Source organism: Pararge aegeria, chromosome 11, assembly GCF_905163445.1.
Source record: "Pararge aegeria chromosome 11, ilParAegt1.1, whole genome shotgun sequence".
Lineage (NCBI taxonomy): Eukaryota > Metazoa > Arthropoda > Insecta > Lepidoptera > Nymphalidae > Pararge > Pararge aegeria.
In genome coordinates, this window is record NC_053190.1 from 4,869,439 (window position 1) to 4,885,391 (window position 15,953).

The window sequence follows — 15,953 nt, forward strand, 5'->3', positions numbered from 1 at the left end:
ATGTACAATAAAGATATTTATTTACTACTTGTGTTTAAATTTTGTTTTCTTTATGTGAATGAAACTCACATTGTAATAAGAGATAGTTTCAGAGCTTATTATTTACTTGCATTTTTTTTTTAAATTCTCACAGCTGCACACATTAAAGTTATCTTTAGAGATAATAAATAAAAATCTTTAATTTCAATCAGACTTTGTTATCATGGTTTGTCTAAAAGATAATAGTCAGCTCTGCTATTATTGTTATTACCATTATCACTTTATTTTATTTTAACAACTTATAAACTGTCTCTGGGCAATTTAAATATGTTTGTCGTTTATTAATATTTACGTCGTGAACTTCAAGATGAGAGAAGTATGGTGGTGTTTCATACTTATCAGTGATGTATATTTTATAGTATCACTAGCATCAGGTACGCAGATTTACTTTAATTTGATAATGTGTATGTAAACGTATTATTACAATAAATGGAAGGGAATACAGGATGTAATTTCAAGTCTAGTCAACGAGATTAAACCTCAACTATAACACACGGGCTGATGTTTGTCATTTTATGCGTGTATCTTATGCCTGTCTCCAGGATGCAAGCTAAACCTGTAAACCAAATTTTATTACGAACAATTTATAAATAAATCCGTGCGTTCTAGCTACAAGGAATATTTTTATGACCCATGGCATGGCATGTCAGCCAAGTTCAAGCCAAAAGAAAGGAACTGGCGACGCAACTACCCTGTGTTACATTACCCAAATCATTTATTCGTATATCACCTGGAGAAGTTACCCTCGTGCTATTCCAGGGTAAAATTTATCATGTTATGTCAATTATAAGGATGCAAGCATTATATGTACTGAATTTTATCAATGCCAAGTCAGTGGTTGTGCCATACTCATGTAACAAACAAAGAAACAAACAGATAGACATTCACAATTATAATAATAGTGTGTACTTTGTTATTTATTTCAGTAAGAAATGTACGGTTAATAGACCACACCAGCTACGCTACATCTATCATACAGAAGACGATGTCGAAGGTCGAGCAAAGATGTTGGTGCAATTTGAAAATAAATGAAATGCGTTTTAATGTTAGGTATGAAGACATTTAACAGTCAAACTTATTTAAGTGTATTGAGATATCTCGTTACGTGAAGAGAAACTACTAATTATCTTCTTCTTCTTCTTTGGGTTAATGGCTGTTTGTTATGCCTGCACGGCACATTTTACTTCGCCAATGTCGGGTAGGTAGCTTGAAGAAAACACGAAGGAGGATGATGGGTAACTTCTAATTATTACGTGCACGGATGAGTGTCAGATTTGAAACTTAAAGTTTTGATACGATTAGACATCATCGTCAACCTCATTACCAACCCATTGCCATCCCACCACAAGGCACTGGTCTCCCAGAATGAGAAGAGTTTAGGCTCCACTAGTCGGTGTCTTTTCTTCATCCTTAAAAGACGTTATTGCAGCAAACTCCTAAAAGTGAGAAGGGAATACCGGGCATCAAACTTAGATTCAGCACAGTAAATATATAAGCTTAAGTATTTATTTTACCCACCAGCTTTATGTTAAACCTACTTGGAGCTTTACTGATCATCTTGTTAGTAAGAGGGGACCGTTTTAAAAATGATATTGTACCTACCTAAGGGTTTTCTTGTCAACCTAAACTGTTCACCTCACCTTCCAGAAGATAGACAGAATACTGAAATTTCCAGCCTTGTGTTGGTTTACATCTTAACGACCTATCACGAAGTGGTGTAAGGCTTTTAAAAAAATAAATGAATGAAGTTTATTCGCTTTTTCAGACATTCATTTATTGTTGACCATACGAAAGAATTCTCTGTACCAAAGTGTCCCTTTTACAGCTTGCACCAGATAGCTTGTTTATTTGTATGTCCCCATAATCTATGGAGCTCGCCGTCCTGCACTGGAGCAGCAGTTTGCATACATGCTCTAAAACCCACTCATCTACGAGGCCTGTACAGAGCCGCCAGTTCATAGGCTGATGATGAGTATGAGTGAGATAAATTTGATAACCGGAACTGTTTAACTCTCCGAGGTCCGGGTTAGTTGGCTAATTTCTGAAATGTTTGCAGCGAGCAGGTTTTGAATAAACCGATATATGCCACGATCGATTTAAAAGATGGGTTTGTAGTGTCAATACAAAAGATAGATATCATAAAAAACACAATACAACAAGTATGGCTAACGTCTAATAACATGTCGAACGTTGAAGTTCGATCAACTGTGAGGATGATGAACGTTGCTATGGGATTTGATGTTATAACTAAAATGAATGAGAAAATAAGTCACTCTACAGGATTGATCGTTTATCCAGAAATACAGTTTCGGTTTACGGTAAGAAACTTTCGCTTCATTTATAATCTGTTATTTGTATTATCAAAATTAAGCTTAATTTGCTATACTCCGCGAAAAGCAGGAGAATCTGTGTGGTGTAAAGTAAAAATTTTTCATTGTAAAGTCAACATCTCCTTTACAATGAATAATTGTTACTTAACAATTATTCATTGTAATAATAATTGTTAAGTAACAATTATTCATTGGAAAGTCAACATCTCCTGAGCATGCTCCGGTTTCGGAGCGAAACGTGCGTAGATACAACGCGTATACGCAATATACCCATATTGCCGAAGATCTGTTTGGTGTGGAGTATAAGGATTGAAGAAATTATAAATTACACCACATAGATTCTCTTGCTTTTCGCGGAGTATAGCAAATTAAGCTTAATTTTGATAATATATCATGGATTTCCGCAAAGTAACGCCTGCTTCTATCCAATATCTGTTATTTCATTGAAACCATTCAATCTTGTGCGACAAATAACATGACTATTGCTTAAACGAGCGCTTTTTGTAGACGCTTTTTTTTACACTGGACCGCAAGTTAAATCCCAAAGCATGCAAATGGGTTCATTTGGCTTTGGCTTTACGTTGTGTTTAGCGTTTGAAAATTAAATATTTTGTGCGTCCGTTTCCTTTTGCCAAAATTTTTCTATGACTTTATGCAAGTGATTCATATCACAGACACAGGAATTGTGTTTGTAGTTTATAATGAGCATAGCCTATCAATTTATGTATACAAATAAATATTTTTTGATTGACTTTGTGATTTAAAGGATATCTTTATTACAGATAACTAAAAACTTATTTACGGATGTTATAAAAGTAGATATCATCGGTGGACCAATAAGGACAACGAATCGTATACAATTTATTCCGGAAAATGATGTCACAAAAGTTTTCACGGTTTTAGTAAGTTTGTAGACATTGTTATCCACTCCAATGCCAATTCGTACATTTTCCTATATGTATGTTTCCACTTCCCAGTGGCTCTTCTGGGTCTTGATTCTATGTAGCTTTGGAATATTAACTATTCGCGTAATATCCATGACGTGGACAGTTAACTTCGTGGTTAATATGTGACTTAAATTTTAAACACTGTTTCATAGTAGTACCATATTAAATTGATATTTTTGGTACAAAGTCTGTAACTTTTTGATTCTGATACCAAATTTAGGTTCAGAAATCAGAAAGGCAGAGTGCTCTTTGTTAACTGCAATCGACAGTTATACAGTGGAGATATTTACTATTGATGCAGGCGACAAAAAATTGGATTGCGGGAATCCAACTCACATAACTCGTTAACACATCGATTCCAAAAAACAGACTCCCAGATGTAAAATTAACACAAACTTTTTTTTCAGTTTGACTGGAATAGTACAGCTATTAGTGTAGCAAGTTGGGCAACAGACATTTTTAGACCAATAACTCTTGAATTGGCGACTAAAGAAATAGAATTTCCAAGAATTTGTTACGATTGTCCAGCATAATATTATGTATTATGTATTACATGAATTATATTCTAATTAACACAAAATCATTATTTATATTCTAACTTACACTCGTTATTTTTACGTTAAATAAATATCTAATACTGCTACATTGATTTGTTTCCTTTGTCCTGATTACGAAAAGGTAGGAGTTTTATGTGTTGAGTTCCACTGTAGCGTCGTATGTTATCATGAACTATTCATTCATGGACATTCATAATCATCATCATCATCATCACGTCAGCCGATTGTCGTCCTCTGCTGGACATAGGTATTTTGTAGTTCCAAAATCCACGGGTCTGGGTTGCTGGTTTCCAGCGGCTTCCAGTGGCTCGCTTGATGTCGTTTGTCCATCTCGTTGGGGCCGAGCAACGCTGCATTTACCGGTGCGGAGTTGCCATTCCAGCAACTTAGGATCCCAGCGTCCATTGGTTCTTCGAGCTATGTGCCCCACCCATTGCCACCTCAGCTTCACGACTCGCTGAGCTATGCCGGTAACTCTAGTTCTTCTACAGATCTCCTCATTTCTGATTTGATCGCGTAGAGATAGTCCAAGCATAGCTTTCTCCGCCACCCGCTGAGTAACTCTGAGCGTTCTTAAGAGGCCCATAGTAAGCGAACACGTTTCAGATCCGTAAGTTATCTCTGATAACACTCACTGTTCGAAGACTTTGTTCTTCAGGCAGTAAGAGATTTTGATTCAAAATAAGTCACGATGTTCCTGAACGCTGCCCATCCGAGTTGGATTCGGCGGTTCACCTCTCTCACGAGATTGGATCTACCTAACTGGATCGCCACCATAACCACCGCGATCAACCCATTATCATACAAATGCAGGTAAAAACACTAATAAAAAATATTAAAAAGCAATGTGTCATCTCTTGTTTCAAACGTGTCTCATTGTAATATGGACCTTTGAAAAAGTTGATCGAAACTGCAACGTTTCCTACTAGTTGCTATAAGACTGACATGAGAGCCGTAACTTAATTGGATAAAGCGCTCAGGCCGCGATTGCCAGAGTCGCAGGTTCAAATCCTGTCGGTTCCGAAAATTCTTACATGCATTTTAAATTTATAACATTGATAATTCCTCCAAGTGTAGGTAAAACACTAATAAAAATTATATGATAAATCATATTCAGTTTAGTGTCTTGTTGTGGAGATTCCTTACCAACCTATATAGGATTTTAAAATTTTATAAAATAGGTATTTACTATTTTTTTTAGGTGGTATTCAAAGAGAAGTAGGGTTTTACTTTCCAAGTTTGTTACGTTGATGTTTTGCATGAAGTTTTTGTTATCGTTAATTATTAATAATTGTTATAATCAAAGCTTAATATCTCGAAGGATCTAACTCAATTGATTATGGTATTAATTATTAATTGCATTATGATACCATATCTACCTGTCTCAAAATCGGAATAACCACACAGTTTTCATTCTTTTTGCTAACAATGTTTAATAATCCTAGTTAATATGATGATTAAAGTATTAGGAAGCATTGTTTTGATTTTTGTGATTTCTGTGCAGTGTCAAACATGGAGTAAGTATCAAATGTAATTTTTTTGTAATCGTGTGATAGGTTTATCTTTGGCAATCATCATCATCTTTCTTTCTTTGTTTACCATCGCGTGTTAACCAAGTGATTAAAAATGCTATTTAATTTACTGAACAGATATTCAGAATAGCTTCTAGCTTTACATAGTTTATGGTGGACTTTAACGATTATTTTGCCACTGCCAATTTTCAAACTAAAGTCTTTTACTGGGATTTTTAACCGATACGTTACAGTTTCTGGCCCAACCTGGGAACAAAATATGGGTTTAATTCCCGGTTTGTTTGATTAACATACTATTATTTAAACAAAATTGGTAATTATTAAAGTCGTTCGCATCCTCGAAAACTCGTATATAAATAATCAAAATTATGATAAGTGTCACCATTCTTCAGATTCCAGAGCATGCTTGGTGGGCTACAGTGCATATTACACGAAGATTATGCAAGAAGTATTCACTCATATAGAAAGAGACTATAGATGGTGTAATATGAAAGTGAATAACAGAGGTCAAAGGGTCGAGTAAGTTATCACATTAACTGTTGATAAGTTATCGTGTTAAGGGATTGGAAGTAAAATGGAGATGCTATTTGGTGCCCTTATTTTAACTTACACCTCTACAAGTTATATGAAAGTCGCTTAGCGCTCTAAGTGTTTAGAATTTTACTACTTCCCTTCCAAACCTTATGACGAGTACGGTGTAGAAGAGAAGGAAATATTCTACTCTTCAAACAACTCTCTTTATTTTCTGAACTGCCGTTTTATTCGCGGCGATAGCTAATTCATAATTAAGTCTAGAGTTATTTTGTTTCTTTAATGCAGAAATGTGTTTGGTAAATTTTCTGACGTTCTCACCAACCTAATAGATATTTGTGCAATGAAGTATTCTTTATATTATACTAGCCGTTGTCCGTGACTTTGTCCACGATGAAGTTTTGTTTTGCCCCGAAATTAAAAGAAACCGGACGCCTATTTCCAGCACCTTAGGCTCAACTCACACTGGCGCAGAGTCGAAGCGACGCGACGCGTCATGTTTTGCACGGTGACGCGCGCCTTCGCGAGGCGACGCGCGTCTTCGCGAGGCGACGCGCGATTGTGCGCGACGGCGCGTAGTGACGGAACCAGTTCAGAGACTTTCGAACATTCGTGAATGGTGCTCGCTCGACAGTATTATAATGGTTGATATCGATCTTATCATGATTGCTCTAATATCAGAAGCTGAAGAGGAAGAAAGTGAATTTACATCAGCAGCTGAGGATAGAAAAATAAAACGAAAATTTTGGGTTCACGAGTTATGGAAGAAAAGACATATACTTGGCGAATTCAGAACACTCTGTAGTAATGATTTAAGTCTGCACCCAAGATATTTTTATGATTATTATAAAATGGGTTTAGATAAGTTTGAAAATTTGGTAAATATTTTGAGGCCTCACATCCAAAAGCAAGAAACAAATTTAAGAATACCTATTTCCGTTGAAGAGCGGATATCAATATGCTTGAGGTAAGTACATTTTTAAGCTAGCTTAGATTTCCATTCTATTCTATTCTAAAGCATTAAAATAAAAATAAAAAATGTAAATTGATTAGGAAGAGTCAAAAGCATTTATTTTAATTTACATAGATTTATTTATCTTTAATTTTACGCGCATTATTAAGTACACAAGGACAGTTCTTCGAAAACTGATACCATGCATATCTACCTATCACATAATTTTAAGCTAAAATCTACATCACATTATTTCCGGAAAGTACAGGCGTAGGTATGACAAAAAATAAGTATTTATAATTTTTTGGAGAACCGTCCCTTATACCGTAAATCATGGCATTAAATCAGTCATACATAACGTCATTAACTGTAGTCATTATCACCATCCCTTTGTTGCCGCGTCGTCGTCCCAATCGGCAATGGTATGTATGGTGAAGGTGGCAGGTCGAGATCTTCCATACGATCTTCCACACGATATCTCGAAGAAGTGCTATTTTCGAACTGATTAGGGATTATGCTGTTGCTACTGGATGACGTTTTTGACTGCATTGAGTATGTGTTAGAAGGAGTATAAATGGTTGGTAGCTGTGTTGTATAATACCCGGTATTTGGCTGCATTTTATAAGTGTTGGAATTAGAAATACAGTTAGTGGAATTAGATTGTAGCTGAAGACTTTCTGATTCGGTTCGTAGTTCTGTTGTATAGCCGATGGATGAAGAAGTATTTGCTTGCGTTGAGTTGATATTAGTTGTTTCAGGTTGAAAGGTGCACATTTCATTCGAAGCAACTTTTATTTCCGCGTCAGTTACTAAAAGCAATATCTGTCGTTTCAGTAGCACTTGCATTTGTATTGGCATCCGTTTAACCGTTTTGGACATAGAGAGAAAAAAAGTGTCCGTTGGATCTTCTTCTGTTTTCTTATTTTCCAAATATTGTGCGAATAACATTTGTGATAGTGGTTGTGACTTCTTTCGAGTAGTATCGGAATGACTGGATAATTGTGATTCGGGTCGAGATGGCGACGCAACGGACAAGTTTGTGTCGGTATCAGTGTTTACGTCATTTTCTTCGGAGCTCTCTAAGTTAGACGTCTGTGGTTTGTTCTGCAAGTATGGTTTTAAAAACTCCAATTCTTTTTCAAATCTTATTGGCTTATCATTTGATCTAGCAGAACCACTCTTAAACTGTCTTAGCCTAATTGCTTTCTTGTAACAATCTCGAATTCTTTTCCACCGCTTTTGACACTCTGCCTCTGAAAAAGGAACACAAAATAATTTTTAGGAACACAAAACAATTATCGTAACACAAAACAATTGTAACTCTTATTTTAATTCAATAAAATGTATTATTATATGTGTATTTTTTAATTGTTACAGATTTATGACTACAGCAATTAGCTTTCAAGCCTTAGCTCAAAGTTATCGAGTTGGATACAGCACTGTTTTAACAATTGTACATGAAGTTTCCGCAGCAATATGGAAACATTTACAGCCAATTGTCATGCCGAAGCCAACACAAGAATTATGGACTAAAATAGAGGAGGAGTTCAGAACCATATGGAATTTTCCTAATTGTATAGGGGCAATTGACGGTAAACACGTCAATATAAGAGCTCCCTGGAATAGCGGCAGTTTGTACTTCAATTACAAAAAATATTTTAGTACTGTCTTGTTAGCTGTTGTTGACGCAAAGTACAAATTCATTATTGTTGACATCGGAGCATATGGACGTAACAGCGATAGTGGCATATTAAACAATTCTAAATTTGGACAACGATTACAAAATAATACGATTGGTATACCGCCTAATAAAAGGTTGCCAGGTATGATAGAGGAAATGCCACTTGTTTTTGTAGGAGACGAAGCATTTCCCTTGTCCGAACACATCATGAGACCATATCCTGGAAATCAGGTGTCTGACAATCATGATAAGAAAATTTTTAATTATCGCTTAAGCCGAGCAAGGCGCTTAGTAGAAAGTGCTTTCGGAATTCTGACACAAAAATTTGAGGTTTTTCAAAAAAAAATAAAAATGCAACCAATGCATCTTGATTCTATGATTCTTGCATGCACATGTTTGCATAATTACGTAAGAGAAAATGACGAACTCGAAAACTTGGAATTGCCAAGTGATAGTATATTACAAGATATACGGTCAGTCGATTACCATACTATGACAAATGCCATGGTGATCAGAGAGACATTCAAATCTTATTTTATATCCGAGCATGGGGCAGTACCATGGCAAACTGAAATGATCAGACGATGTTAAAGAAGTGATCATAATGTTACGTAAATATAACTGTGTGTGTTTTGTACAGACAACAGCACGTCAAGTGTAACACTTGCACTACGAAAGCCGCCATTAGCACGAACGGAATAAATACGAGCTCAAGGTCAAACTGTTACGTTTGACGTGCTGTCGTCTGTACCTAAATGTAATAATAATTATATAGTACTTACCAGAAATTTGCATTTCACCGCTTACTTTTTGCCAGGCATTTTTCCTACAATTTTTATCACTGTAGGTTTTCGCCTTGACGTTAAACAGACAATCATACTTCTGTACTAAATAAATTAATTTTTCATCTTCGTCCATTGTCGTCGTAGTTCAGCACTGTCGTCCGTCCGTTGTGGTCGGCGTCTGACGCGTCACTGCGCCTGAGTACGCGCGGCGACTCGCGAATCCGCTCGACTCCAGCCGAGCGTCGGAGCGCGAATGCGCGCGTCAACGCGCGTCGACGCGCGCTTCCATATTTACATAGCACAAATTTGTACTTAAATAGTAGAACAATAAAGGTGAATATGCTTTAGGCGGAGAAATATGACGCGTCGCGTCGCTTCGACTCTGCGCCAGTGTGAGTTGAGCCTAAAAATCTAGTCCATAATTTATTTGTTATCAAATACAGAAGTCAGACAGAAACATATACTCTCTTTAACTCTCTGTACTAGAATTTATTACATCTTTATAAAAGCGTGGATCACCATTGTTGAAGTTGCTATACACATTCTTTAAATCTGTACCGAAAATATACCAGGCGGGTGTTGGAAACATATTTCTCTGCATTGTGTGAGTCAATTGACGATCGGATTCTGATGAGTAATTTGTCTAAATAGTTGGCTGGGCTGTAGTATTTAGTCCGGGTTTTTTTAGCACAAAATTTATATATGTTTAGCTCCACCCAGAAATCAAATCTAGGGCCTCAGGATCCACAATAGAATATCCTAAGCATAACACCAACAAGGTAGTTGTGAATCTAATCCCGTTGTTAGATATTCATATAAAAAAAATATATATATAAATATACTACGACAATACACACATCGCCATCTAACCCCACAGTAAGCGTAGCTTCTGTTATGGGTACTAAGATGACTGATGAATATTTTTTTATGAATAACATACATAAATACTAAGAATATACATATAAACACCCAGACACTGAAAAACATTCATGCTCATCACACAGACATTCATAGGCTGAAGATAATGATAATATAAGAGATAATAAAAGAGTCAAAGTAAATATACCGTTTAATGGTTTCACAGTGAACTATTGTACAAATGGCACGCAACAGGCACCGTCAATTATACCAACAGCTTTGTTGTATCCATTGAGAAAATTGATCTTACCAATATAGTACCCATATTTGGTACAACTACAGTCAATGGAACACAAACAACTGTTCAAAACATACGAGGCCAGGTCAATTTAAGGGAGCTCACTCTTGGTTTCGACGTTACTGCCAATCTAGACGACTCTGGAACGCACCGTTTTACTGGAGAATATTCTCATCTTCTGGTCTCCTTTGTGACATTGGTTGGTATGCATTATGTTTCTATTCAAATACAACGGTATTTTTGGTGATTTATTCATTTTAAAAGCACAACCAACAGCTTAGACAGATATAATTCAAAAGGTAGATGTTAATGGCAAGGGGTCTAATGGGTCAGTTGACATAATCGGTGTCCCAAGGGGTTTAGTTTAGGGCCTTTTCTGTTCCTTATATTAAAGACCGTCCTTACCTTGTAAGTGGGAAAGTATTGCTTGCTGTGATGCACCATTGTTGTTTTTAATGAACTGAAATGAATTAGCTTTTGACTATATAACTGTGGCCATCATTGGTACGTTTGCAGGCTAATATTGATCTTTATTGTGATAAAGACTAGCCTAGTTGGGATTTCAGGCCTTTTTCGAGGCGACCGAGCACAAATCAATACCTACTTGAGTTATCTGTAATTTAAGCCATTAAATATCACATGCTCTAGCGGCGATGGAAAATTGTGATGAAACATGCCTGAGAATTCGCATAATTTTCATGAAGGCGTATGAAGTGCAGCAATTCGCACTTGGTCAGTGTGGTAAACAACGGCCTTAGTTCTTGTTCTGACAGGAGACCCTTGCCCTGCAGGCAGCTGGTTGGTAATGAAAATAAATGGTGACGGTGATAATGACGATAATGATGACGTTATAATATTTTAGATCTCATGGAATTCCAATACCAACGAGCTGACAACAACAGCGAATGCTGTGACAACGACGTCTAATAACCGTCGTATGGTTTATAAACCAGCCAACAACATAACAGAAATGCTTTCTAGAGGAGTAAGACCTTTTTTTTTATTTAACTACAAGTTAGCTCTTGATTGTCTCTTACCTTATTGTAAATTGATGATGCAGTCTAAGACTTTAACGAACAAACCAAACCAAATGGCCAGTTATATTAAACCCCATAATCGATTACTACGTGGCATAAGTATACCGAAACGATAAAAATCTGGTCTTTGTCAGCCACGGCCGAATCACGGCCGAACACGGCCTCAGTCTGAAATTATAAATTCCCAAATTTTGAATTTCTGACATTCCCTGCCGACAAATTTTACTAAAAAAAAATCAAAATTCATTTATTTCAAGTAGGCCCGTAGTAGTAGTAGTTTATAAGCACTTTTGAAACGTCATGTTAGTCTGTTTGTAGTGAGCATCGGTTCGGAAGGCAGATTCCACCGAAAAGAGCCAACAAGAAACTCAGCAGATTGCTCTTTTTCAACATCATTTTACAGTTTACAATGAAAAAAAAAATTTATAATACATTTTCTATCTTGTGAGAGATGAGAGCTGAGCCTGCTTCCAAGCAGTTTTATCGTTAACTTATTATTCCTATACTCACCAGTAATTAATACACAAACGCGATTGTTTGTTAGACAAATGCGCAGACTAAATTACTGAGCTATTATTATTTGTTGAATAGCTAATAAAATTATGCTGGATGATATTGTGATATTAATATGGTATAATTTTATGTCAATAATTATAGTCATTAGTTCTATTCACCATAAAGAGAATGTTGATTATCTGCTAATTATAACAATTATACTTAATTAGCATTGCGAGCCGTTTCGTCGATCTATTCTTTTTGCATGTTCTGTATCTTTAATTCCGTACTAACCATTTCAATGCGAATTTTGCTACGCGAAAACAGTGTAAGTCAACAAACTAATTTTCGTATTTCCGGGATGAAAAGTGTAACGTCGCGGCACCTATTTGTCGGTAGGGTGGTAACTAGCCACGGCCTAAAAGCTTCCCACCAGACCAGAGAATTTGGGTTTTATAAATCCCAAAATTGTCACCACCGGTCATCAAACATAGCCAATGTTGTATAAAGTAACACAATACATACTCGTAGTTAAGTTCATAAAATATTTCTATGCAAAAAATATCGACAATATGCATCAGTAGATTTGCGATTTCTTCTTATATATAAGTAATATAAAGATCAAAGTCTTCGAACAGTGCGAGGTGGCAGTGATGACTGACGGATCTGAAACGTGGTCGCTTAATATCGGCATCTTATTTATCTTACTAAAAGTCACTCAGCGGGCGATGGAGATAGCTATGTTGGGAGTATTTCTACATGATTAAATCAGAAATGAGGAGATGAACCAGAGTTACCGACATATCGCACCGAGTGTCAAAACTGAAGTGGAAATAGGCGGGCACATAGCTCGGAGAACCGATGGACGCTAGGGTTCCAAGGTTATAAGCCGCTGGAAACAAGCGGCCTAGGACCGTGGATTTTTGCACTCCCTACAAAAGACCTATGTCCAGCTGACTTCAATAGGTTGAAGTGATGATGATGATGATAAGTAATATACATCAGTAGGCATGCAATTTCTTCTCATACATAAGTAATATTCATCAGTAGGTATGCGATTTCCACTTGTGTTACTTCGGACTAGAGTTTCGCGTCAACTGACTGGACTTTTTTTTTTTACAGTTCCACTCTCGTGATAATGATGACAGCTTTGTCAGATGGGCGCGTGACATCATCGCACCACTTATGCAAGAAGTTGCAGCGCCATTGAAGTTCCCAACTGTACGCTTTGACGGAAGATGTTAATAAAACTTAACGCTATTCTAATAAAATATTTAATAATATATACTTATTGCACATTTCTAAGTAATTCAAAAATGCCTTTCTTATCCCTTAGGGGATATAATCGGGGGATATAATTTTCATCTCCTGCCCGTATTAGCCCTGCTGTAGTAGTGCTGTAGCTGTGTAGAAGCATTAATTCTGCCGCCAAGCAGCATTTTTTTTGTCGTAGTATTTTAATTACTGGCACATGAGGCTTAACATCTGCGCCTCCGGATATTGGAGACAGGGCCACGGGTACAAACTTTTTAGGGCCCCATGCTCTGCGAAGTGTTGCTCTGTTTAAGGGCGATAGTTTTTCGTAATTTAATCTAAAGATGAAAGAAATTATTATAAATATTATATATATATATATATATATATATAAAGTCAAAGTCATATATTTCTTTATTCAAATAGGCACATAGATGGCACTTTTTATGCGTACATTACATGTAAAATATGACATAGGAGTGAGTTGATGGCGATAAACAAATTCGTCAACTTAAAACTAAAGCTACGAGGGTTCCAAACGCGCCCTGGTCTAAGAAGAAGCCCACAACAAACTTAGCCGGTTGTTATTTTTTTTATCACCATCTCACATTGTCTTTTAAAAACTAATTATACAATAATTATTTTTTGAAGCAATAGGTAATACCGCTAGGGTTAGAAACTTGGAATTTGGTCAGTAGGTTTCCGTTATTACGTAACCGCGCACTAAGAAATGATATTTAGAAAATCCAAGATGGTTAATAAAGCTTATAAGTTATCTTAAGCATAAATATTAAAAGTCCCAGTTTTTGGAAACTCTACATCCTTAAGGGGTTAAATAAGGAATCAAACAGACAGACTTGACGTTTCGAAAGTGCTTATATTAGGCCTACTTGAAATAAATGAATTTTGAATTTTGAATGAAATACGACGTAAAAATCAATGCACAGCCAACATACTGCTGTTCCTAGAGTCATGAATTTTGGAGGGTATTTCTTTATGAAGTGTAGCTGTTTATTTATTTATTCATAATACACACCAGCAATGAATTGTAAAGACATTCATAAAAAAAAATATGTGTTAGAGTTACAATCCTACTAAGAAGCGGTTATTATTTATTCGGTGTTAGTAATGAAAGCTGAAACCGAACACTAAATTCTCCAAAGTGGGTCCTATTCCTTTACTGACTCCAGTTATCGTTGTCACACTTCTCTAAAATAAACTGTACCTACGGCATGCTTTAACGCGGAAACAAAATTAAACGCGGACGAAGTTGCGGGCAACAGCTAGTTATTAATAAGTGAAATGACTTACTATAATAATCGAATTGTAATTTTGAAAAATAAGTCTTACTGTATTCTGACCTGGTATTTTCTATTAAGTACTTTTTTTATACCACTACAAGTTGGCCCTTCTCTTCAATATCATCTGATGGTATGTGATGCAATCTAAGATGGTAGCAAAGTATCCCGATAAATCAGTTAAAGTATACCTATATCCTTTATAAGATTTGTACACGGCATCGAATCCGAACGCTAAATCGCTTAACCGCACGTCGTGGTTAGTAGAGTCGTAACCGTCAGACCAAATCAGAAAAGATAAAAATTATAAATACTTAGCTATATATCCCTATCCCTACTAATATTATAAATGTCAATGTAAGTTAGTTTGTTACGCTTTCACGCAAAAACTACTTAACCGATCCTCATGAACCTTTGTAAACATTCTTGGAAGTGCTTGAAGTAATATAGGATACTTTTTATCCCGACATTAAGCGCGGTTCCTTTGGGAGAGGAGATGAAAGTGTTTGACGATCTTACACCATAACTCCGACAAATTATAACCGATTTAAATAAATATTTTTGTACGATAGAGGTTATAATAATTGTTTAATTTTGCCCAAACTTTGTGAAGATCTGATGAATGTGGTTGGAGATAGAGGACAGAACTCCTCAGCGGACAGCAGCGAACCCCTCATTTAAGGCTTAGCAATACTGAATTCTTAATTTTTTTTAGAACTACAACTAAATTAAATGCCACATAAAAAAACAAAATCAAACGCAGACGAAGTCGCGGGCACCAGCTAGTATATATAAATATAGCTATAGTAGGATTCAAACCCAGGTTTCCTACATAATATAAGATAGCGCTTACTACACCAGATAGCTTGCCAAACGATCCAGTGTCCAGTTAGATTCCCGACGTCCGATATCAAGCAATAAAATATAATACTAAATAGGCAGATAGCTGACCTGTCCAGCGTCATTTATTGATAGTGTATTTAATGTAATTATGTGTCTTAAATCAGCAGTAATTGGGCTCTATCAGATGATGAAGTGCAATTTCACCCAACTAAACTAGGAGACGTCCCGTTCAATCACAGATAAAATATAGAGCAAAGTTTGCATCCATCATACACAGGACAAAGGGTTATCATGTATATAGAGACTACTGTGAATAGATATTAGTAGTCAGGGCTTGAAATCGGTTTAAGAATAACCGCTGGTTAATTAATTCAGGTTAAACCGGCTTGATTAAAGCAAATCGAGTTTGGTACGCTATATCAAAACATAGGGTACATGGGGTCAGCCCGCTCGCTCCCCGTCGCGCTGCTAAGCGCCAAATTGAAAACAAGCGGTCAACCAACTCAGCCAACGCTC

At 36.4% G+C, this 15,953-nt stretch overlaps 4 protein-coding genes across 4 annotated transcripts; 3 read left to right on the forward strand and 1 right to left on the reverse strand.

Moving 5' to 3' along the window:
* The first annotated feature begins 2,083 nt into the window (after positions 1 to 2,083).
* LOC120627324 lies at positions 2,084 to 3,857 on the forward strand. The gene is made up of 3 exons (XM_039895301.1): positions 2,084 to 2,357; positions 3,152 to 3,271; positions 3,724 to 3,857. Exons 1-3 carry the CDS (start codon positions 2,220 to 2,222, stop codon positions 3,847 to 3,849), a joined length of 384 nt encoding a protein of 127 aa, XP_039751235.1. The 5' UTR covers positions 2,084 to 2,219; the 3' UTR covers positions 3,850 to 3,857.
* Positions 3,858 to 5,569: 1,712 nt separating this feature from the next.
* On the forward strand, positions 5,570 to 13,342 carry LOC120627383. The gene is made up of 5 exons (XM_039895377.1): positions 5,570 to 5,718; positions 5,798 to 5,924; positions 10,439 to 10,709; positions 11,373 to 11,495; positions 13,165 to 13,342. The coding sequence occupies exons 2-5, from the start codon at positions 5,845 to 5,847 to the stop codon at positions 13,285 to 13,287; spliced, it is 597 nt and encodes a 198-aa protein (XP_039751311.1). The 5' UTR covers positions 5,570 to 5,718; positions 5,798 to 5,844; the 3' UTR covers positions 13,288 to 13,342.
* Positions 6,544 to 9,358, forward strand: LOC120627322 (protein ALP1-like). Its single transcript, XM_039895298.1, has 2 exons — positions 6,544 to 6,903; positions 8,266 to 9,358. The coding sequence occupies exons 1-2, from the start codon at positions 6,578 to 6,580 to the stop codon at positions 9,158 to 9,160; spliced, it is 1,221 nt and encodes a 406-aa protein (XP_039751232.1). The 5' UTR covers positions 6,544 to 6,577; the 3' UTR covers positions 9,161 to 9,358.
* LOC120627323 lies at positions 6,999 to 9,508 on the reverse strand. The gene is made up of 2 exons (XM_039895299.1): positions 9,352 to 9,508; positions 6,999 to 8,141 (listed from the first exon to the last, which is right to left on the reverse strand). Exons 1-2 carry the CDS (start codon positions 9,485 to 9,487, stop codon positions 7,252 to 7,254), a joined length of 1,026 nt encoding a protein of 341 aa, XP_039751233.1. The 5' UTR covers positions 9,488 to 9,508; the 3' UTR covers positions 6,999 to 7,251.
* Positions 13,343 to 15,953: the final 2,611 nt, after the last annotated feature.